We start from the raw sequence: 23,287 nt of genomic DNA on the forward strand, positions 1-23,287 counted from the left end.
CGGGCTGATTCCTGGACCGAGATTTAATACATGCTATTGTTCAGAAATTTGGTGTAAATTTCTGGGCATGACATAGGGAGAGGTGGAATACGTCATAGCCATCCGATTTTACGAAAATGATGTTAGCCGTCGATTTAAAAAATGATAAATAAAAGATGTAGAATGAGTAATAAAATATGTTTGTGCATTATAGGATATATAACATGAATCATAAAATACCATCATGCTTGAGAATGACAGTTGACAATTATGCATGAGCCATTTTCGAACTGTGTACCAATCAAATTGGTCCAAGATTGTTTGAATGTTTTGGAGTTGTCTTATCAACAACGAAAGTAACATGCAGGCATGTGTTCAGCTTTAGAACTAATGAAGCTAGAGGCAAGGATGCAATTGATAAATGGGACCAATAGAAGTTTTGACAAAGGAGCAGATGCCTTGCTAGGGTTCTCAAGTGATATCTTGTCCAATTAATCGAGTCTGTGGTCCCTGGAGACACTGTGGATTGTAGATCAGATCACAGTTCATAAATTTTAGTACATGGTACAGCAAATCTCAACCAATGTACACAACCATAACTAGTAGCAGTAGATAAGATAACCGTAGCGTCCTGGCACTACCATGTGCATTGCATCCAATCCAACCATGAGTTCATTTTTCTGACATTTCAAGAAGTTGACACATGGATGATCCAGATGAGACAATAATTCATGGTGAGATGCAGATGCTAGTGTGTCAATGTGCCATTAGCTATCACGCAGTATTATTGCTAGGAATAGTTTATCTGGATTGCTGTTGCGAGCTCAAAGTCAGAACCATATAGTCAGAGCAAATCAAAATTCAGAGAAGTTCAGAGGCAGTACTACTGAATGCTTGAGCCTGAACATTTAAACATTGTCCGAGACCACTGATGCGAACATGAAAGGGAAAGTACACCTAATTAGCAGCATCAACAACCAACCAAATTTGATCTTAAACATCCCTTACGATGTACGTTTTGGCATCTGGATTACGCATCATTGTCATCTCTCTCTGACGACTCGATCCTTCTCTGAATATTTTCTCCCATTGTTTCATCACGCACTAGTACTGCACTAGATTCTCCATGACACACGCATGTTTTCCTTTCCTTCTTTTTGCTTTAAAAGTTAGCATAGTACTACCATCTTTCTTCCTGCGATTAGATCGTTAGATATCAGGACCATGTAACCAACACACAAAAACACATATATGCCATCAACCAAACAATTAACCTATAACACACGCAATGCATGCATGGATGGATGGCCTTTAATTTATGGATTTTTTTTTAAGTTAGTTATCTTGCTTTCCATCATGGTGGATTGGTTGCATCCATGGCCGCTTTGGAATTAAGGACCAGTGAGACAGGTTCGCCAGATATTGCGACAGGCCTCCAATCTCTTCCCTTATCTCGTATGCTGTATCTGGTTTCTAATGTTTAATGGTGTTAATCAACCATATCTCTTATTAAAAAAGTTACTTTGTTATTGAGATACGTTTTATGATTAAAGATAATTTTAGCATGATATATATTTTAATATTTATATAGTTTTTCTAATAAAATAAACGGTTAAACATTCGAAAGCTAAGGACCCACGCTCGAAGTCGGGTAGTGTACAGAGTGGTTGGAGGGTCGGCAATAATGCAGAGCCAATGGCCGAAAGCTACAGTGGCAGCACGCCATGCATGCACGAACAGAGGAAAGAAATGGGAATCGTCCATAGAAAACAAAGTCGAGACTGAGAGTTCAGACTGCTGTTGCAACGGATAATGACAAGTTCAACCTCGTTGTAATGTCGTAAAGCTGCATTAACTAACCATTTTAAGGCCTTGTTTAGTTTCCAAAATTTTTCAATAAAAACATCACATTAAATAAAACATTAAACATAGATAAAAAACTAATTACACAGTTATGAAAGAAATCTTGAGACGAATCTTTTGAGCCTAATTAGTCCATGATTAGTCATAAGTGCTACAGTAACCAATATGTGCTAATGATGGATTAATTAGTCTCAAAAGATTCGTCTCGCGGTTTCCTGGCTAGCCGTGAAATTCGTTTTTTTATTCATGTCCGAAAACCCATTCTGACATCTAATTAAATATTTAACGTGACACTTCTCCCAAAAATTTTCTCAGTCTAAACACCTACTAACAATTTGCAGCTGCAGGTGCCCAGTACTTGTACTTCTTTTTGGGTAGGTTCGGGGTTGATTCTGGCCAGAGAGACTGGTCTGAATTCTCTCTCAATAAAGGCGAAAAAGACTAACCTAATATTCAGTGTTCATTCAGCAACGGACGTTTGCCAACAACCGTTCATCAGCTGTGGCCCTTCTGACAGCTGATGATCCATCTGATCTAAAACGACCTTGACAAAATCCCCGTTTGAAACGAGAGATCTATATAATAAGAGCATTTTTTCCATACTTAAAAGAGAGGTACCGTAAGATACCACTGTTTTCCATATAAAATTTGGTACGTATTTTACATAGAAAATAGTGGTACCTCTGGTTGTCTTCTCAAGAATGGTAAAATTGCTCATATAATAATAATAATTCATAAATTTCCCGAGAGTGTAAGTGGATGATATATAATAATAGAAGGTTTATATATTATCTGTGTATAAGTCACAGTGGATGATATTCACTCTTCTTCGGTGATTGAATAAAAAAGCTAAACGTCATATTTACGAACAAAAATTAATTTGTAAATAAACTTCTATATACATATTCTTATCGATCTAAACATTAATCCTGAAAAATAAAATTCAATGAAAAACTCTAAAATCAAATCTAGTTTTAAGGTTAAAAATTTAAATGTTATCTATAATTATAAACACAAGCGAAAATGTCATATATATGTATGACATGTGGTGTCCGGGGCATGGTTGTTGTTCATTTGGTTTTTTTGGACCAAGGAAGTAGCAAATAACATTTACATAGTCTAAACTCCACCAACTCACATTCTTAAGAATGCAAAAACTCCAGTAGCAGCTGGGCCCAAAATCCCCCAATCATCAGGCCAGAGACCGGCTCAACAAGATAGCTTGCAAACTTGACAAATGCTGGCAACGAACTTTCATCGCCCCTTTCATCATCATGCATGCCATTGCTGCCCAGCCACTTCCTCTCTTGTTTTCCTCTTCCCCCACATCTTCTCATGTCTTTTGTATAAAAGGATATGAACACTTTGCAAGCTGGGGTTGTAGAGTATATTATCCTTAGCCACAAAACGTGTGTATGACTGGAACATCACTCTGTCGCCTGTGGAGTTGTGCCTTGTTTTTTTTAATCTTGCAAGATACGCAGAAATTTCTCAGCTTCCGTTTCCATGCCAAAAATTGATTTTTTTAAACCTTAAATTTGAGTTAATTTTGTAGGTTTCTATTATAGTTTATTTTTAGTCTTTGCTTTTATATATATTGCTAAGAACAATATATATAAAAATTTTAATCACTAATTATTTTTGTTTACAAATATACTGCGACTCTCTCAAAGCCTAGACTGCCTAGGGCATATCTTGTCCAGTTTACTTCTACTCCTTTCGTTTCCTAAGTAAGACTTTATAGATGCTAATAAATTTAAATATATATAAATAATATCCATCAATATTTGAATAAATCTAGACAAATATAAAACGTTTTGCGATATTCAACGGATAGAGTACTATTTTAAGATTACATTATGTCGAGATTGTTGGAGACAAGGTTCACAAATACCCCGATACCAGCTCAAAAACCTTTCATGAGTGGTAGTACCTCCAGACAAATTTTGCCAAAAAATTAAAAAATAAGTTTGATTTTTTTTTTTAAAAAAAACTTGACCGAAAACCCTGGTCACAAACGACCGCAAAGCTGCTGAGCTGCATTTGAGCGGCATCCGTGCGCAAAGCACGCAGCGATCTGGGCCGTTGATTCCACCAAACGCACCGTTTGCTACGTCGATCCAACGTCTCCGCGTGGGGCCCACACGACAGCGACCCACTCGCCAACACGCCGTGCTCCATTTAAGGCCAGTTCGCAACCACGCTCGAACACGACGACTCGTAAGCTCAAAAGAAAAAAAAAAAGGAAGAAAAAAAAGAGAGAGAAAAAGAATAAGCAGCCATGGCGGGGAGCTTCAAGGTAACGAGGATCTCGGAGGGCGCGGTGAAGCCGGCGGCGGCGACGCCGGAGGACACGCTGCCGCTGGCGTGGGTGGACCGGTACCCGACCCACCGCGGGCTGGTGGAGTCGATGCACATCTTCCACTCCGGCGCCGACGCGGCCCCGGGCGTCATCCGCGACGCGCTCGCCAAGGCCCTCGTCTTCTTCTACCCGCTCGCCGGCCGCATCGTGGAGCCCGAGGCCGGGTCCCCGGCCATCCGCTGCACCGCCGACGGCGTCTACTTCGCCGAGGCCACCGCCGACTGCAGCCTGGAGGACGTCCGGTTCCTGGAGCGCCCCCTCCTCCTCCCCAAGGAGGACCTCGTCCCCTACCCCGGCGACGACCGCTGGGGCGTCGAGCCCCATAACACCATCATGATGATGCAGGTAACCCATCCGCCCGACCTCCGATTAATTCCGGCGAAATGTTTGTTGCTTCCAACCTCCGATTGATTGCGTGGAGCAAGGCGAGATCCGGTCGGCGCCGTCGCGGTAGATCTGAGGCGAGCGAGCGACTCGGAGGCGAGAGGTCAAAGCGGTCGTAGTGGGAAGCTTCTTTTATTTTCCTTTTTTTTTTCTCTCGCTGCCGCCGAGGCGGCCGAGTCGACGGGAGCGGAGCGGTGGTGGCTCGCTGTGTCGGTCGAGGAGGCTGGCAGGTGGGCCCCACCGCGCAGTCACGTGACAAGCCAACGAAAATGCATGGAGCAATTACGTGACAAGAACAAAAAGTTTCTGAAAGTTTTGAGCAGAGACCACCCTGTTTTTCTGTTTTAAGTTTATAGATTTTGTATTAACAAAAAGGAGTTGCTGCATGAGGTGATATCGCGGAGAGATTTGCAAAAATTAATGAACTGGGTTTAGTTAGTATCAGCCAAACCTCGCCGCGAGAGCTTCGACGTCACCGGCGGGCGGCGGCCGTGACGACGGCGGTGGGCGTTGGAACATCGGAAGCGGATAGGCATTGACCACGTCGCGCGCGCAGATCTGGGGACACCGAGCCACTGTCAAGGCCATTCGTCACCCACTTGATGGTTTAAAAAATTAATTTTTCAAAGTATACCGTACTTTATTGTTTACCATTAGCATTCAACTACTACAGACACAGGAGTCCCAAGTTTAACATATAAATTGTTTTGGTTATATTGTTTGTTTTTATATTTTATCAATGGTGGCTCAATGGATCAAAGAGAAAAAAGGTACAAATTTGCCACTAATTTGAATCGTTATTAGTAGGCTACCTTAGCAGTGTTATTCGGATGACATTCTTGCAAAATAGAAAAAAAACTAGTTAAAAATTAACAAATGCCTAATGTTGGAAGGGAGTGTTTAGTTGATGAAACGAAAATTTTTGAATGTCACATCAAACGTTTGACTGAATGTCAGAAGATGTTTCTGGACATGAATGAAAAAATAAATTTCACGGCTAGCCTGTAAACCGCGAGACGTTACTGTAGCACTTATGGCTAATCATGTACTAACTAGGCTCAAAAGATTCGTCTCCCGATTTCTCACATAACTATGCAATTAGTTTTTTGTTTTATTTATGTTTAATACTCTATTTAGGTGTTTAAAGATTCGACGTGATGCTTTTGGGCGAAAATTTTTGGGAACTAAACAACCTCTAAATTTTGGAGCATGGAATGCTGGAGACAAAAGAAAATCCGGCTAGGATACAACAATGTTAGGCAGGCATCGCGTGATCAGGAGGGCTCGAGGCAGAGAACAAATCAAAGCCAATCAACTGACTGCGTCACTTCGCTCTGGCATGCATGTTGCTTGGACAGCAGAGTGCGACTTGGCTTCGACTTCAGGCTTTTGAGCCGGCGAAGCGTTCAGTGGTTAGGTAGATCTGCACTGGCGTTAGCGTAGAGGGTTTTCTACTCTATCAATTGCATGCCACTCGTGCATGAATAGATTCATCTGACTATTAGTAAAACCACAGCTGACGCTGCAGCAGCGTATGTGGTAGGTGACAGAGATTTGCCACTATCCTGTTCATAACTTCATATATACTACTGTACTAGCTGGTTGGTACTTACTGCTCTGGCAGAAGATTCGTTAGCCCTAGCCAGCCACTTGCATGACATTTGAGAGTGAACTTTTGCACGGTCAGCAACACTGGGAGCAAAGAATCTGAACGGGCTAATTGTTGGTAATGGTACTCTGGTTGTCATTATTTTGCAAGATGGTGTTGCCTGAATGTGTTGCTTTTATGTTAAGGTTTGCATGACTTTCTCTACTTTTAGTTGCTTGTTCTTGAGAAGAAAGTACTTTTAGCTGCCCGTGTCCACCGACAGTTAGCTGAGGTAGTGAGGGTTGTTGAAGAGGAGCTGTATGGACCGCTCATGTAGGTCTTTTTCAAGTTGTTTATAGGTTGGAATAGTGGGGCTGCTTGCTGATCAGATGCCATTTTCTCTTATTCTTTCTTGTCTTTTAATCCTTTGCATCCGCCATCGACCATACTGTGGAAGTATGTGACGAAAAATGCCAATTATATATTGCGAAAAATCTTGTGAAAACTGAACATTCATGATTGATAATTCACATTATCGATCAAGACAGCCGGTGGGAATTGAAATTAGGAATATTTGCATGAGAGGTTGACACCTATCTTTTCGCTTATGTTTATAAGCCAAAATTTGAATTTTTAACTTTAAATTTAGAGTTCATTTTCGAGTTTTTTTCAATGAAATTATTTTCTAGCTTTGACTTTTAGATCACTAAAAATATATATATATATATATAAGTTTTATTCACAAATTATTTTTCATTTGCAAATATCTTATTTGATTTTTTACATAAAAAAACCCAAACAGAACAATTACTGCCGCGTGATCAACCCAAACAAACATACGTGAATCCTCATGAAGCTGCACAGCAAAATTAATTTTCTCACAATGTGTGCTGCTCGAATTCAGAGCTGAATTGACCCCGAGTTGCATGGTTTCAGATCACCAAATTCACATGCGGCGGCTTCGTGATGGGGCTCCGGTTCAACCACGCGTCGGCGGACGGCATGGGCGCGGCGCAGTTCATCAACGCGGTGGGCGACATGGCGCGGGGGCTGCCGGAGCCGAGGGTGAAGCCGGTGTGGGACAGGGAGAAGTTCCCGAACCCGAGCATCAAGCCCGGCCCTCTGCCGGAGCTGCCGGTGCTGGCGCTGGACTACATCGTGCTCGACTTCCCCACCGGCTACATCGACAGCCTCAAGGCGGAGTACAAGGCGCACAGCGGCAAGTTCTGCTCCGGCTTCGACGTGCTGACGGCGAAGCTGTGGCAGTGCCGCACCAGGGCGCTCGGCCTGGAGCCCGGCGCCACCGTGAAGCTCTGCTTCTTCGCCAGCGTGCGCCACCTCCTGAAGCTGGACCGCGGCTACTACGGCAACTCCATCTTCCCCGTGAAGATGTCGGCGCCGAGCGAGAAGGTGCTCGGGTCGTCGCTGGTGGAGGTGGTGGACATGATCCGGCAGGCCAAGGACCGGATGGCCGTGGAGTTCTTCCAGTTCGCCAAGGAGGAGACGGCGCAGGACCCGTTCCAGATGACCTTCAACTACGAGTCCATCTACGTCTCCGACTGGAGCAAGCTCGGGTTCGCCGACGTGGACTACGGCTTCGGCCCGCCGATGTTCGCCGGCCCGCTCGTCAACAACGACTTCATCGCCTCCGTCGTCATCCTCAAGGCGCCGCTGCCGCTCGACGGCACGCGGATGCTCGCCAGCTGCGTCACCAAGGACCACTCCGACGAGTTCGTCCGCGGCATGAAGGAGGACCTGCCATGAAACCGGGAAGCTTCAGCTTCTTCTTTCTTTTGAGCTCTGATGAAGTGAGAAGGAAGGCCTTCTAAATAGGGAAACACGTGATGGTGACCCTGCTGTTTGGTTAAAAAGAAATTGATGCTGTGGTAAGAGGCGTATTTTGTTTGTATTTATTTGTTTCTTACTCTTGGTTAATACGGATTATGTTATTAGACAGACAACTTAATCTTTGTATCATTTGATATGAAACAATAAAAGAAAAGATATAATCATCTGATTATTTTATCTGATGCACATGCTGTAATTTAGTTCATCTATCTCCAAGGGAAATTCCAAACATATTTCATTTTTCGATACTCCACATATCAATACGTGCCACATATATCAATACAAAGGATAAAAAGATTATAATGCCATTTACATACCATTTACTTTTGAAAATAATATTCTTATCCACATCCATAAACTCTAATGTATTTATCTGCTCTTACTTTTATAAACATCGGAATAAAGATTGCCTTAGAATTAAAGTCTCTATGGAATTAATGAGAGCAGGAATCAAATATCTGTGGAAGTGAAGTACTGTGTAGTCTGTATATAGCGTGAAAGCTTACGTGTCTTTTTTTTTTCTTTTACTTATTCTGAATAAGTTAAAATTTAAAATTTCAACATTTAATTTGAACATTTAATTTGAAGTTGATTTCTTATAAATTTTTAATCGCCAAGAACACATATATAAAAAATATATTTATATATTTTTTCATATACCATTTGGTTTTTTAATAAAAAAACGAAAATATGATCCCTAAACTCTAGGATAATAATTCTATAATATACGAAATTTGGTCTCTAAATTTTGTCATAAAATACAAAGATTTTATGATACTAATACAACACCTTATATCATACCTATCAACGTTGAGCTATCTCATTTTAAATGAGTAACTAAATTGGTTAAGCATGTTTTGATCCAAAAACAAACGGGCTCAAAACTGGAGGGAAGTGACGCTTCTCGTAACCTCGTTTAGCAGAAGCGAAGTTCTTAACCACCACCGCTCCCCTTCCCGCCGCCGCGGAGCCCGGGGCCGGCGGTCTAGGGTTCCGAACGCCGGGGGGATGGCTGCGCCGCCGGGGCGGGTGCTCGTCGACCTCGACGGCGACGTGCTGGCCAACTGCGCCCGGTTCCTCGGCGCCCGCGACGTGGCCAGCCTCGCCATGGCCTGCCGCCCCCTCCGCGCCGCCGCCTACTGCGACGCCGTCTGGTACCGCCTCTTCAGGTAGCAGCAACCCCCACGGCTTGTCCTTGTCCGACTCTTGGACATGGGATTTACGCGTCGAGACATCGTTCTCATCGTGCCCCTGCGCTAGCTTAGGGGCAGAGTTTAGGGTATCCGTATAGTATTGCGTTTATTTTTCTGCGGTTGATCGGGGTAGTGATGTGTGGATGGTTAGAGGGGTGATTTCGGTGGCTAGAGCTTGGTGAATTTTCTTTCGGTGCCTTCGTGGGTCAAACTTTTGGAGTGATATATTTTTTTTCTCTTCTATAATCTATAGTGGTAGGGATTTTGAAGCTTTTGTGGTGATAAACTGACAGAAACATTAGAATGTACGAAATAATTTCTTCCCATAGAGTCAATAGATTATTTTCCTGTATATGCACATCTAAATTTTTATGTGAAGATAGATGTGATATAATAAAGGCCTGCAGCAAAGGAGAGATATGTTTATCCTTCCGGATGACACTTTATGATGCTCGTTTGTCTTAGCCAATGGTCACCTTTGAATCCCGCTTCTTCTAATGAGTTGATTGAAGGCATCTAATCTTTGGTAAATCACAGAAATTATCGTAGTGACCCATAATCAGTCATGGAGTGTGGACCACCAAATCCTTTTGAATATTTGAATGGATACACGTTTTGATTGGAAATTTATTCTGTCATGATATTTTAAATATTCAGGGAGCGATGGCCATTTCAACACTTACCTCGTGGAGCTTTGGGACTTAGAGAGCTATATATTCACAGGCACACTGAAGTACATCAGATGAAATTTGCTGATCCCATTTCAGCTATTTATTATCCAAATCCCGCAGTAGTGACACCAAGCCATCTAATGCTGGATAGGAACTACATATGGTTATCTCAAGTAAGTAGAAACTCACCAAGATAATCTTTTATTGAGCATGTCTGCAGCAGTTGTGCACTTTTAGTTGAGCACATTGCGGTATTTGACTTTATTTCTGTGCAAAACAACCTATCATCATGCAATTTGTCCTGCACAGGGTCCAATGGCCAGAAGATTGAGGGTTGATTGTCCAGAAATTGAATTAGTGGAAACCTACAGGTCTCATAGTGCAAGGATAACTTGTATGAGGTAACTCAAAAACAAATAGCCACTGTTATTTCTTCAGGCACTTGTAGATTTTTTTTTAATTGAGCAACACATGTAATGTCAACATGTATTGATTCTTACCCCATGAGGAGAATCAGTGTCAAGGTCCCAAAAAGCAATAAAATATTACATTTCCGTTCTATACTCTTGCTTTACAAGTGTGCCTGGACAGAAGGACTTATCCCCATTTGCTACCATTGCTGAGCTTAATGAATTCTTGCAGCCAATGTAATATCAAAACTCAAGTGTACACTGATATTCCCGTATTATGTAAGACATGCCATGTATTGATGTTATTTTCTGTAGTTTTAAATACTAAATCCATTTACCTGTGTTCAGTCTGACGATGGTGCTCAGGTGGACTACCTCATTGTTCCTTGTTTAGCTGTCAATAATGCATGATCATGTAAGATTTTTAGTGGCTCAACAATACACTGATAAATTGTAAAGCTAGAAAAAAGTTCAGTGCTTCAAAACACAATACTTTCTACAGTCAGTTTTTTCCTTGTGGTTGTCACTTTCTTGGTTGGTGTTACTACAGTCCATCTGCTGCAAATTCTATGGATACTGCTGTGCATGTGTAGTATTCACGGCTTTAACTTTCCTCTTGTCATTTTGTTACAAAAAGACCTGCATCTGACTTTTGCTCTAGCTTTGCTAATTCTTTTGGTTGGGAAACTACTGTTGTTCTGTAATCAGTTTCAGTGCTTGATTTTATCTTTGAATTTTGTGAGACAAACCTTTAGCACTTCTTCTTGTTGACATCACATTTGTTCTCACAAATCTTCTTTCCTAGCTAAGAGGAAACTAAATCATTTATGTAAGTATTAGTTCGTAAAATAACAACATTTTTTTTTTGTCTTTCATAGTGTCATCAGTCATTACTTTACAGTTTTGGTTTGCACTTTGCTCTTATAGTTTTTTATCTTCATGTGTATACTATATATACAGTGCCCATGTATTGTGTGATTTTGTTGCTATATATCCTTTGATTCCTGAAAGTAGCAAACATGAAATTGTCTTGAAGTGATTCTTTGCTAGCTGTGCAGGTTATTTCCACTGATTGACACTCCGTTGTTTCGAGGTGATTCTCAAACAAATGAAAAGGCATTAGTCACTTCAAGTGCAGATCGAACGGTCCGTGTTTGTTGGAAGGTATGCTCATATTATTAAACAATAGAATTTTGTTAGAAAGCTGCTAATGTTTAAATTGCTTACATAGTTACATGTGTTATTTTCCTAATCTTTATTGGATGCTAAAAATTTACAGATGTTTTTTTTTATTTAGGGCCATTCACGCTGTTTTAAGGGCCATTCAGGGCCTGTGACTGCTCTGTCTGACAAATTGCTTGGTGATGGTGAATTTAAAATACTTGCAAGTGGAGGGGAAGACTGCACCGTTCGCCTCTGGTCTATGAGTTTAAGAGGCAAAAATCACCCTCTAATATCAACGTTTCATGGCCATGAAAAAACACTGTCTCTTCTATCTGTTGCTTGGTAATACTGTCAAACCACCTGAATGAAACTCACTGTGCCATTCATTAACTGTTTTCATTTTACAAATTACAAGAGCATCCTTTTAGACTCATTGCTTCTTTTTAATGTGGGTTTTTTTTACCATCCTTGAAAAGTATTTTGAGGTACAAAAACTTTTAGTGCAATTTTTTGGTACCTTAAGATACATTGTACCTCAAGATACTAAAACTTTACACTGAAAAATGTGGTACCTAAAGATATTTTTTTAAGGATGATAAAAAAGTTCTTTTAATGTTGTTGCCCTGAAGGCCTAAACCTCCATGCTTTGGTACCAGTATTTCGACCAAAGAACTTCTTTAACTGAATTTTTGTCTTTCGAGAGCCCTGTTTTCTTCTACAAACAATTCATAATTTTTGGAATTACTATTAGTTGATGTGTTTACAGAAATAAATCTCTTAGCGAATGATTTTTATGGCAGTTACTTTTGGCATATTTTCCTCATAAATCTAATGAAACAAGTTATTCAAGCCATGATAAGGTTTCCTAGGTTGCAACGATGCAGCATAATTCCTCATTTAAACCTAATCTTTCTTCCTTGCATGTCAGGCATAAACCCTCCCTGCTGGTAAGCTGCTCCAAAGATTCGAAGGTAAGTTGAATATTTAGAAACATTTATCTTTCTTTATCTGAACTACACTATGAAAGATTATATGTCAATCATGTGGGAGGGGAGCTTGGGGGCCTTAAAGTTGGTAATGTTTGATTTTGTCTTGGCATTTTCCCTTTTCATTTTGTCCCACTGTTGGCCCATTAGGCACAACTGGTACTACATAATCTTCTATTTTTCTTCATTGCATCCAAGTAAAGAAATGGATATTTTGGTGTTTTGTGTCACAGGTTAAAGTTTGGGACACGAAGGCACCACCTTCCTCTGGTTCATCATCATGTGTTGGGAGTACTCACCTAGGCACAAACGGTGCACCAATTGCTGTGAAGTGCCATGATTCCCTTTGTTACATTGCTGCTGGATCTGAAGTGACAGCAATTGACTTGAGAACAATGAAGAAGGCTTCTGTTCTTGCTCTTCGTGACCATCGAATACTTTCTTGTGAAATGCTGCCTTCAGAATGGTTAATCTGTACTGGCATAAAAGACAAGTAGGCTCAGAATATCTGTTTAATCAGCTTTCTAATGCTTCTAGCTCTGATATGATTTGAAACCTAAATTGGTATGTGTGTGTGTCGATCAGGGCCCTTCTGTGGGACATCCGCATGTTGCAAGAACCCCCCAATACGGTGGCAGAACTGCATTCAGATGACCGCGTAACATTTCTTCACTTGGATCCATACAAGGTAATAACAGGAGCACCATCTGATGGTCAGGTCCATGTCTGGGAAACACGGACGGGCCACTTGGTGAACACATTGAGCTGTGGTGAACCTGCTAAATCGGTAGGCATAAGCACACTGTCAGCCATGGCTGTGGACGGGTGTAGGATTGCCATGGTGGGGAGCTCCCTGGAACTCGACATGGTTCACTACCGAGACTTTCTGATGTCCTCTATCCCTATATCTTTACCTGGCAACAGCAAGGAGGTTTCCAAGTTCTGGGGGGCCCAACAGTACAGCGACGACGAGGATGACAACGACGACGATGATAACGAGGAACAAGACTATGAACATGTTTGGCTCGTAGAATAAGTTGGCACGGTTTGTTAGACAAATATTTGGTTGATCGCCACAGCTGCGACAAAGTCATGCCCTTTTTCACCGAGGCGTCCCATGGAGTGATACTGTGACGTTGCCATACCCGTCCAAGTCCAACAAGCTCTCCAGTTTGGCAATCAAAAGCTATGATTTGTAAAGAAGAAGAAAAGGGATAGGATCTCATCCGAGGAAGATATTTCCAAGCAAGCTCTGCGTACCAGGTTAGCATCTTTTGCCAAGTGGAGCTGCTCATGCTGGCATCACGCAGGACAGGAAAACTGCATTGTGTAAGACGGTGTGCACAAGGGAGACCTGGGCGTCGCATTACCGTGGGCGCCGTAGGTGTTAACTATCCATACCGCTGTGTGTTGCTCTGTCAGTGCTTTGGACTTCGCAATCCTGGAGGATAATGCCACATATGGGTCCCCTTTATTTATGGCTTTTATTTATATGTGCAATTCTATTTGATCTGTACTTAGTTTCGCAATTATGTTTACAGCTGATGTGCACACAGATTTGTAGTGTCCAGCTCGTTTGTAGTACTAATTGCAATGTAGTAAAGGATGTCTGGCTTGGGGCTATATGACAAGTAAGTGATTGCTTTGCTGCCATATTTTTGTCATGTTATAGTTTCTGTTTTGTTCCCTACCTACCATAGATGCAATTTATTTCAGGATTGGCAAACTTATAAATGTTTGGTTTGCTGTCATATTTTTGACATGGTATATAGTAGTTTTATCCTAGTGTCCTACCTATCATAGATACAATTTAGAGCAATTTGTTTCTAAGGTTTGTCGCACAATTTCTTGAAAAAAAAACTGATATGCATGTTCCACTTTACAGATAAAAAGTTTGACAAGTTATACCACAGTCCTGTGTACGATTCAAATGTTGAAAGTAGATCAACAAATATTTCTTCAAATATCACCATCATCACAAGAACAGGATGGAGCATGGTTCTATCCAGAAGGAATCTCTGAAGAAACAAAACAAGTGCATATCAGTCTGGTCATCTCTGTTTGCAGCAAATTTTTCAGACTGGTTCTTGCATTGCACTGCATCATTGCACATGACAAATTAGGCATGCAACCAAGGAGCAGAAATAACAGTGCTCCTCCTGCAAAAAGCTTCCTCAAAGCTGTTTGCTTCAGCCCACAGGAATGCTGATGTGATGGTCCCTGGTTTCTGGTCTCTTCTCTTTCTGCCTTGCACTTAAGCTAACTAGTTTAAGTATAAACATGGAGATTTTCCTTTTCAAAAGCACCAGTCTCCTTGCTTGTGTGCAGACTGGTAAACAGCAATTACAAAAATGTGGACAGCTAAAGCAACTTTTTTGTTGGAAGGCTCACTTTTTTCTGCCGCTAATTTCGATGTGATGGAAGGCCATTTTTCCTCATTAAAAAACATACAAGAAGTGGCTTATATTATATATTATTATCAGGGTGTAATCGTCATCACAATGAGTGCTTACATGTGCTTAATAGGAACGGACTGAATTACTTAGATTATCCAATTTTTTATGGTAATTTTCAATGTCGGGATGACGCACAACATGTAGAAGGAAACTCATAAACATGCTAAAAATTGTTGTCTTCTTGATGTAATTCATACTACATGATTATAATTTAGGCGGAGAGGTAGATGAACAAACCCACTTTTTATGATAGTTTGAGATATCGATGAGCAACACTAAATAAAGATATTGAGATGACGGCGATTTCAAATTTAAAGCCAGTTTTTTGCATTCAAAAGTTTAAATAAAAATGCGTTAAATAAAAAGATATTTTTCTATAAACTCGACCATAATTACAAAAGTTTCACTAAGCATAAAAGCGAGATTATTGTGTAGACAGAGGGGTAGATGAACAAACCCCATCTTTTAATATATCGATGGACACGTAGAGTAAAAACTATTAATATGATGGCGATTACAAATTTGAAACTAATTTTTGAATCGAAAAGTTTGATTAAGACAAGTTCAATAAAATGTTTTGTTATAATACTCTAGCTCCAAGCCTCGTGCCAATAAAATACTAGCCATCCAGGGGTATAAAAAATCACCCGCATCCTCCAGATTATTCCGAGGAGGAAGAAGAAGAAGAGAAGCGCCTCCTCTCACCGGGCGCGCGAAGCGTAGCGAGGCGCACGCGGCGCGGCGCGGCGGCAGCCATTCTGCGATACCGGCTCGGGGGGCTCGCCTCCAGGCCGCCGCATTTCGGCGGGGTTCCGGGGCGGCCGACGTTGATGCGGGTGGAGGCCGGGGGCCTCCCGGAGCTGGGGAGCGGCGGCAGGTCGTCGTCGGGGGCGAGGGAACCCGGCTCGGCGCCGCGGCGGCGGCGGCGGCAGCAGCAGCGGAGGGCGGCGATGGCGGCGCCTCCGCCGCCGCAGCGGCCCGCGGTGCAGGGGCTCTTCGAGGCGTGCCGCGAGGTCTTCGGGGCCTCCGCCGGCGAGGTGCCGTCGCCAGCCGGGGTCGAGAGGATCAAGTCCGTTCTTGGTAATCCTCGCCGTTTTAAGTCTCTTTGCACCCTTCCCTGGAGGTTTCGAGAGAGCGCGGTGCTGTTGGGTTGGGTTTAGTGCGAAGCGTGCGCGCCTTCTGCTTGATACCATTGCTCTCGCTCCATGCGCGCTTGTTGGTAGATTCGAAATCATTTGTTGGGTTGGGTTGCGGCATTCGTTTCCTCATGTGGATCTTGTGAAAATTTTCATTAGATTTACACTTCGTCCTTTTAGTTTTAGGACCTATCAAGATTTTCACTTGGTTAGTTTGTTATTCATTGTGTAAAAAGGGTAAGATTTTTCTGCAGTTATGTTTAGCAAATAAGGGTTTGGTGATATTACGTGGAATTGCTTGAGGTGCATTTGATAAACTCAAATTAACAATGGTTTTTTTTGGCTAAGTTAGATTTCACTCTTTAGAGGCAAATTTTTTTAATCAAACCAGAGATTAACCGGTGGAATACACACTGATAGGCTATTGGACAGAATGGTTTTTGATGCAAGTAACATGCTGTGATTTTTTTTAAATAATATATATCATGCTGTGATACAAGTATCATCTGCAGCATGGTCTTGTCTTGCAAGGAGCATGCTAACTTGTGAGAAAATGCATAGGTCCTAACTTATGCTGCCTCTCACTGGTGGAAGATAAACAATGGAGCAAAAGATAACCAAAACCATGTACTGCCCACGGTATATATATGACGTGGTTGCTGGTTTTGTGGAGTAGGGTGGGAGTGGGGGGGGGGGGGGGGGTGCAGGGGGTACGGCCAAGATTATGTTCATTTTGGACCAGTGTTAGGGTTATTTCTTTATTCAAATCGTGCCAAAAGCCACCAGTTGCCATAAATAGTTAGTTTAGGTCAACTTGATCATGTCTGCTGAATACTTCTTGAGGAAGGATAATGGTGGAATCTGTTGTCGGACCATGTTTGTTCCTAAGACAGTATTTATTTCTTCCCTTGTGTCGGACGTACCCTGATTGTTGTGCCAAGTGCCAACCCCACTGTAAGACTGTACCACCTACATGCATGCAAATCGATTACTTTAAAAAAGCTGGACAATGGGGAAGGACCCAATGCCAAATGTTATTAAGAGGTGGTGAGGCTTCGAACCTGCGCTGGCTAGCCCACCATCCGTGGTGCTAGCCAGAAGACCCGTAGGCGTTTCTCCAAATCGATTACTTTAACATAACGTGCTTCAGCGTTGGTCACCCTGAAGATAGTACAATTATGTGCACAAATCTTAATTTGTTAGTTATGTGGCCTTTGTGCACAACATCACATTTTGTCCAAATTCAAGCTCATGGAAATAACCGTCGATGTAGCTAATGAGATCGATCCTGAAAACCATGTATATGGGGTATTGGGATCGCATTTCAATATTGACTCAGTGTACTTATCTGTTCATCTGGTGGTCCTTTGTACCAAGCTGGGGTAAATGCTATACTCTGCTCTGAAACTTCAGTTTTACCAATCATACATAGATCAATCATGTGTTTTTGCATAGGACCTTACGTGTCCTTCCCTTCAAGTCCTGCTGAGTCCAGCATGTTTTGCTTATATATGGCAATCATTGTTTCCGCCCAACTACTGAAGCTCTAACTATGATCGTTCTCATTTCGTCTTTTCTTCCATTTCTGACATTTAGCACTATCTATATTCTGTAGTAGTCATCATGATAAGTCTCTCGATTGAAAATCTGAAATATTGTAGGATCGTGTGATTATCTTGTTGGCCAAGCTTGCTGCCTGTGTTAGACCTTCATGTATTACAGGTGCACTCTGTCCAATGGGTATTCATATCCTAGAGAGATTGCCATTGTATATGGATTATACTTACTACCGCATGCATCTTTGCATTCTACTCATATTTGTTTCTTCGTATGTACACTGCAGATAGTATTTCAGCAGCAGATGTCAGCCTAACTCCAAACATGTCATATTTCCGGCGTGTTGATTCCCATGGCACTCCTAAAATCACTTATTTGCACCTTTACGAGTGTGAAGCTTTCTCGGTATGCTTATTCACACTAGCAACTACAATTGTTCTTGATTATTACCAGCTAGAAATTTGGTGTTTTTTGGTGTGCTAAGGTACATAAGTCTATACTTATTGCTACAGATTGGCATATTTTGTTTGCCTCCAAGGGGTGTCATTCCTCTCCATAATCACCCCAACATGACTGTCTTCAGCAAGCTTCTTTTTGGTGAGCTGTATGTAAAGTCCTACGATTGGGTTGAGGCGTCACAAGATTCAACCGGTATGCTTAGTTCATTTTCCCTGTATACAACTTCCTTACATAACTTTACCAAGGGATTTCTCTTTTCCTTTTCCTTTTTGAGTATAGATGTTCAATTGCAAGGACTCCGCTTGGCAAAGGTGAAGGTTGATGGCATCTTGAATGCACCTTGTGAAACATCAGTACTATATCCAGAAGATGGTGGCAACCTGCACTGCTTTACCGCACAAACTGCTTGTGCAATTCTTGATGTCCTTGGCCCACCATATGACGATGGCAGTGGGCGGCACTGCCAACACTACAATGTCTCTTTGTCTTCACCTTCTGCTGGTAATGTTTGCTAACTGAGTTATATCTGCTTCGCTCCACATTGCATATTTTAGGTTTCACATCTATAGACAACTTCTATTTTCACTAATCTATTTTTGCCTCATAATTTATATGTGGATGTGTTCTGCTTGGATATAGTAGATAGAAGTTTCTCCTCGTTGATCTAGTAGGTTCAGATACTGGCTAGTCTTGGACTCCTAACATTCTCCAAGCACTTGGTGCCCTCACGCACAGGATAAGTTATAGTTGGGCTGGCCCAAGCAAGGCCAGCCATATTGTATTAAGATTTGTTGGAGCACAGGATAAGTTTTACATGGTTGATTTGCATGGATGCGTTCACAGTATTGTTGTAAAAACTGCTCTCCCATAGATTCATGCATATCCAATTGTCCATCCTCTGGAATCATATGGTGGGAGCTCCATACATTATCTGTACTACATTATCTGTACCCTGCTTTAGTTAAATGTTCCATCGATGTATTTTATAATCCATTCGAGTTGTATTGTCCTTTTTTCTGAAATGGTTATGATTATGTGGCTGGATTGCTGGAATCTTCTGCACTACCTGTACTCTGAATTACTAGTTAACTGTTTTTTTTAAATATAAACCATAAATGTATTGTCCTTGTCCCTGAAGTATAGTCCCATGCTTGTCATAAATTCTCTCTCTGATATCCGTGTCTTCTGTGTGATGCTAGTACATTTTATGTATCTTGAGTTCTTGACAGGAAGTTAAATATTGGTGATTAACTTTATAAAAATTGCCTTTAACAGGAGATTCAAGGTCCCTTCCTGGAGGCGATGGATATGCATGGCTGGAGGAGTGTGAACCACCAGACAATTTTCATCTTGTTGGGTCAAATTATATGGGTCCAAGAATTGTGGACAATTGAACTTATACACGCTTGCGAGGATACCTTGGTTTCTTGCAGCTCATGTATAACTTTATTTGGTGTAAATACATCGCTGGGGAAAAGGGGGCCTCCTTTGATCATAACTAGTCAACTGTTCATCGTCACTTTAAGCTGGAGGACCTAAATTGCTTAGTAATAAAAACATGCTTGGTAACCGAGGTTGTGTAGGCCTTTGTTTATGCTTCTGTCAGATTCAGTTTTTTTTTTCTTGGTGTCTCTAGTCTGTACCAGTTAGCAATGTAGCATTGGATTTGATTGATCCTGCTCATTCTTGGGCAGTTGGGCCAAAATATTGCCTGATTTATCGTGTTCCTACACAATGTTTGGACTTGCTTGAATTCAGCTATCTTTTCCTTTTCCTGCCCTTATCTTTTGTCAGTTTGTAGATGCACTCATTTTCTGTACTCAGAAAGAAATAAGATTTTTTACTGTGCTATTCAAAAAATCTTCTCTACCGTAACATAAACATCTATGCTACACAGACAGTATGTTCATGTGTAACTGTGTAACATGATGTTATCTTCACCGTTGAAAAATACAGTTGTTTTCACTGAAATGACTGTCAGAACTACTGAAGCACCCCCCCCCCCAAAAAAAAAAAAAAAACTACTGAAGCAGCTATTTTTTTTTTCTGGTTTTGCTGATAATTTGTAGTATGTATAGTGGTGCTGTTCCCTTTTCTGCTTTTGGTGATGATGGCATAACCATGTCGGCTCTTGTCACAACTTAAGAAGCAATCCTACTCTGCAAATTTTTTGTACACTAATTCATCATGCAAATTGCAGATGTCAGCTTAAGAATCAATCCTAGTCTGCAAATTGTTTTACACTGATGCATCATACAGATTGCAGATCAAGATATACTGCAATTCATATCAGCTCTATCTACCACCAAGAATGCAATGCATCAGATGTGAAGCTGTTCCTTTCTTATCCTTACTAGACAGAAGTTACTACTACTACTCATGAGTGTAATAATGTTTTACCTGTCACAACTTGCGGAAGTTTGATGACCACAGTTATTGCAGTCCATAGTTGATAGCTACGTGCTCAGGATTGTAATTAATTTATGTTCCTGTTAGTTTGGCACCACATCCACTAGCATCAGCTGTTAAGATTTTAATATATCAGGCACAACATCTTCACAAGAACCTGTCTCTTTTCAAATCATGCCTATGAAACATGGGCCTAGAATTGTCAGAGAATTGGGCTGGTCTCCTTTGGAAAGAAGACTAAAGGCTTCGTTTAAAGGCAGATGCCTAGTGTTGGCGTCGCTGGAGCGGCTACGGCTGCGCCAAAGAGCCAAACGTGCTTATTTTGTTTATTCTTATAAACCAAAATTTAAATTTTAAAATTAATTTTGAAGATTTTTTTCACCGAAGTTTATTTTCTTCATTGGCTTTTAGATCGCTAAGAATACATATATAAAAATTTTATTAATAAATTATTTTTGTTTGCAAATATGACATTTGTCTTTTTCCATTAAAAACCAAACCATCACCCCCAAAGTTTTCGCTCTTCTCAATGATTCACTGTCCTATTTCAGGGTTAAAGCAAGCTCACAAAGAAGGGAGTTGATGATCCTAATTCTGGAGTGGAATGGGCAGTCGGCATCTGCCCAAAAGCATATAAAAATTTTAGCTCAAAACTTTAGTATCTAAAGGTATATTGTACCTCAACGTACTAATTTTTTATACTAAAAATGAAATTTTTTTAAGGTACACTCGAATGATTCTAACCCGTATCCAACGGATATGATTTTATTATACTACACCGGTAGCATGTGTAGTAGAAATTCTATAAGAGTAAAATTAAAACTAAAATATATAACTTTGTAATAAAATTTTGTGTCACAATCGTGTTAAAATAGATAAATTGATATATAGATATATCTTAGCAAAGTTTTGAATAAAATATTTAATATACTTATAAAAATACATAATTAGATCTAAATTTTACTACTGCTATCACTGGTAAAAGTTACCATAACCATATTCTAAAAATATGGTGAGGTACTTTTTCGAAGTCGGTAAAAAAAACTCCCTAAAGAGCTGAAGAAACCGATTAGCGATTGGTGGGTGGTCACCAGGCCAAACTTCGCGGCGAAATTCCGGAATGCCTTCGACTCCTTGTTCTTGATGTTATGTTGGCTAGTGTGGAAGGAGTGAAATGCCAGGATCTTCAACAACCATTAACGGATCAACGAGGTGCGAGAGGAGACCGTAATTTGGGCGAATTCAAAAATCAACCAATTTCAAAAATCCTTCAGCTCTGTTTAGAAGAGCAGAGTTCCGTCTCGGCTTCTCGCTGACCCCAACAGCCTCTACTGTTGAGTTGTAAACTTTTTCAGCTCTCTGTATTTTTTCTCCCAATCTTAATGAAATTGGTTGATCTCTTCAGCCTGCAGGTTACAATTGGTTGGTTTTATCCAAACTCTATCAGAAAAGAGTTCTCATTTTGGAGTGTATCTTCTGTTCTTTTCCATGAAAACATCTCAAAGTTAAAGAGATGCTTCAGTATGAATAAGACCTGGACTCATGACAGTTGCCTTTTTATTCTATTCAGTTACAATGTCAAACATAAACAGTCATTAGAGATAAGAGAAAGTCTCCTTAACTTTGTACTCCATTGATGATTGATGTCATAGCCCAAGTTGCCGATGCAAGTGTTCACACTCTACAAATCCTGGGGGTGAAACGCAGGTGTGACCAAATCATCTTTTGGTTTTTTCTTGCACCTGCAGTAAGCAGTTGACATTTGAATCAGTAACCTTATTTCTTCTGAATTTACATTTGACAAATTGCTAACTAAGCAGTGGATGATTGCGCCAATAGTCTTGGTAAACATATGTAAGCCTGAAACTGATTGGCTTGAGAAAGTCTTGCGTTTACTTTGCACTCAGTAACATCTCGTATCCAGACAAGCTGTCATTTTCCCAAAGTAGACTTGATAATATGCCATCTGATGCACGGGTATGATCTGTATTTTGGGTTTTTCCTATTAATTTTGACTTTTAATCTGATGGCCAAATTTCTTTTCTTCTTCTTCCTTCTCATATAAAGTACTTCTTCTTGTTTTTGAAATTTCACCAAAAGAATAGTTGCAGAGAAATGACGTCTCTTGCCTCACCAGTAAATGGAAGCGATTTAGTATCTGCACCATATTTTTATTTTGTAAATGGAAATCAAAGCTCAACTTGATGCTTCAAATGGAACCAAAAAATAAAAAAAACAGAGGTTAAGTTCACTACTGAAATTTTTAATAGAGCCCTGCCAAATAAGCCCTTTATCTCAGCCTTTTTAAGAAGTCATTGTTAAGTAAGTCAGAACAAGACTACAGCTTGCGTCATCTCTGTGGACCCTGTGTCTGTGTGCTGTGCAGAGATAGGTTGAGTTCGTGCTACTTCCTGGAAACTGACTTGATCAGCCTAATCTCCTAGCTTATCCCCGCTGTTATCGCTAATGATGATTACAATGGCAAATAAACTAGTGAAATTAGCAGCTGATCCATCATGGCATCAAGAGAAAAATATTGGATTGAGGTCAATGCCACAGCAGAGTAATCTGTTCTATCCTAGAGAATTGTTATGCTTGGATGAATCTGCAACTTGGATGGAATTTAGTGCATTGAAACTCTAATCGGTAATTCGGAAGTCAGAATTCTGACCTAGCTTGGTTTTACATGTGCCTGCGATGACCTGTCATTAATTTCACCTAACATGTTAACATACTCTACATGTTATTATCATAAGAAATACTAATTATACTCTCTCAAAGTATTCCTCAAGAAAACTCAGATATAATCCAGAAGTCAATAG

General features: G+C 40.8%; 3 protein-coding genes across 4 annotated transcripts; all 3 read left to right on the forward strand.

Moving 5' to 3' along the window:
• Positions 1-4,042: 4,042 nt before the first annotated feature.
• Positions 4,043-8,206, forward strand: LOC102720642 (acyl transferase 9). Its single transcript, XM_006643788.2, has 2 exons — positions 4,043-4,549; positions 7,113-8,206. Exons 1-2 carry the CDS (start codon positions 4,124-4,126, stop codon positions 7,938-7,940), a joined length of 1,254 nt encoding a protein of 417 aa, XP_006643851.1. The 5' UTR covers positions 4,043-4,123; the 3' UTR covers positions 7,941-8,206.
• Positions 8,207-8,913: 707 nt separating this feature from the next.
• LOC102720920 (nuclear distribution protein nudF-like) lies at positions 8,914-15,067 on the forward strand. Of its 2 annotated transcripts, XR_001551819.2 has the most exons (9): positions 8,914-9,193; positions 9,875-10,061; positions 10,198-10,289; positions 11,357-11,462; positions 11,596-11,804; positions 12,391-12,433; positions 12,682-12,941; positions 13,034-14,079; positions 14,334-15,067. XR_001551819.2 is itself a non-coding variant. In XM_006643789.3 (8 exons), exons 1-8 carry the CDS (start codon positions 9,033-9,035, stop codon positions 13,482-13,484), a joined length of 1,509 nt encoding a protein of 502 aa, XP_006643852.2. In that variant the 5' UTR covers positions 8,914-9,032; the 3' UTR covers positions 13,485-14,238. The 2 variants fall into 2 exon arrangements, 1 of the variants encoding a protein (XP_006643852.2); XM_006643789.3 differs by lacking the exon at positions 14,334-15,067 and having other exon boundaries at positions 13,034-14,238.
• Positions 15,068-15,333: 266 nt separating this feature from the next.
• LOC102717392 (plant cysteine oxidase 2-like) lies at positions 15,334-19,786 on the forward strand. The gene is made up of 5 exons (XM_015841027.2): positions 15,334-15,984; positions 17,884-18,002; positions 18,110-18,248; positions 18,336-18,557; positions 19,332-19,786. The coding sequence occupies exons 1-5, from the start codon at positions 15,735-15,737 to the stop codon at positions 19,448-19,450; spliced, it is 849 nt and encodes a 282-aa protein (XP_015696513.2). The 5' UTR covers positions 15,334-15,734; the 3' UTR covers positions 19,451-19,786.
• The last annotated feature ends 3,501 nt before the right edge of the window (positions 19,787-23,287 follow it).

This window comes from Oryza brachyantha, chromosome 1 (genome assembly GCF_000231095.2).
Source record: "Oryza brachyantha chromosome 1, ObraRS2, whole genome shotgun sequence".
Classification (NCBI taxonomy): domain Eukaryota; kingdom Viridiplantae; phylum Streptophyta; class Magnoliopsida; order Poales; family Poaceae; genus Oryza; species Oryza brachyantha.

Coding starts and splice junctions, on each gene's coding strand:
- LOC102720642 (XM_006643788.2), top strand. CDS start 4,124: ATGGCGGGGAGCTTCAAGGTAACGAGGATCTCGGAGGGCGCGGTGAAG. Junction 4,550..7,112: donor ACACCATCATGATGATGCAG/GTAACCCATCCG, acceptor GCATGGTTTCAG/ATCACCAAATTCACATGCGG.
- LOC102720920 (XM_006643789.3), top strand. CDS start 9,033: ATGGCTGCGCCGCCGGGGCGGGTGCTCGTCGACCTCGACGGCGACGTG. Junction 10,062..10,197: donor ACTACATATGGTTATCTCAA/GTAAGTAGAAAC, acceptor TGTCCTGCACAG/GGTCCAATGGCCAGAAGATT. Junction 11,463..11,595: donor CGGTCCGTGTTTGTTGGAAG/GTATGCTCATAT, acceptor TTTTTTATTTAG/GGCCATTCACGCTGTTTTAA.
- LOC102717392 (XM_015841027.2), top strand. CDS start 15,735: ATGCGGGTGGAGGCCGGGGGCCTCCCGGAGCTGGGGAGCGGCGGCAGG. Junction 18,003..18,109: donor ACGAGTGTGAAGCTTTCTCG/GTATGCTTATTC, acceptor TTATTGCTACAG/ATTGGCATATTTTGTTTGCC. Junction 18,249..18,335: donor GGCGTCACAAGATTCAACCG/GTATGCTTAGTT, acceptor TTTTGAGTATAG/ATGTTCAATTGCAAGGACTC.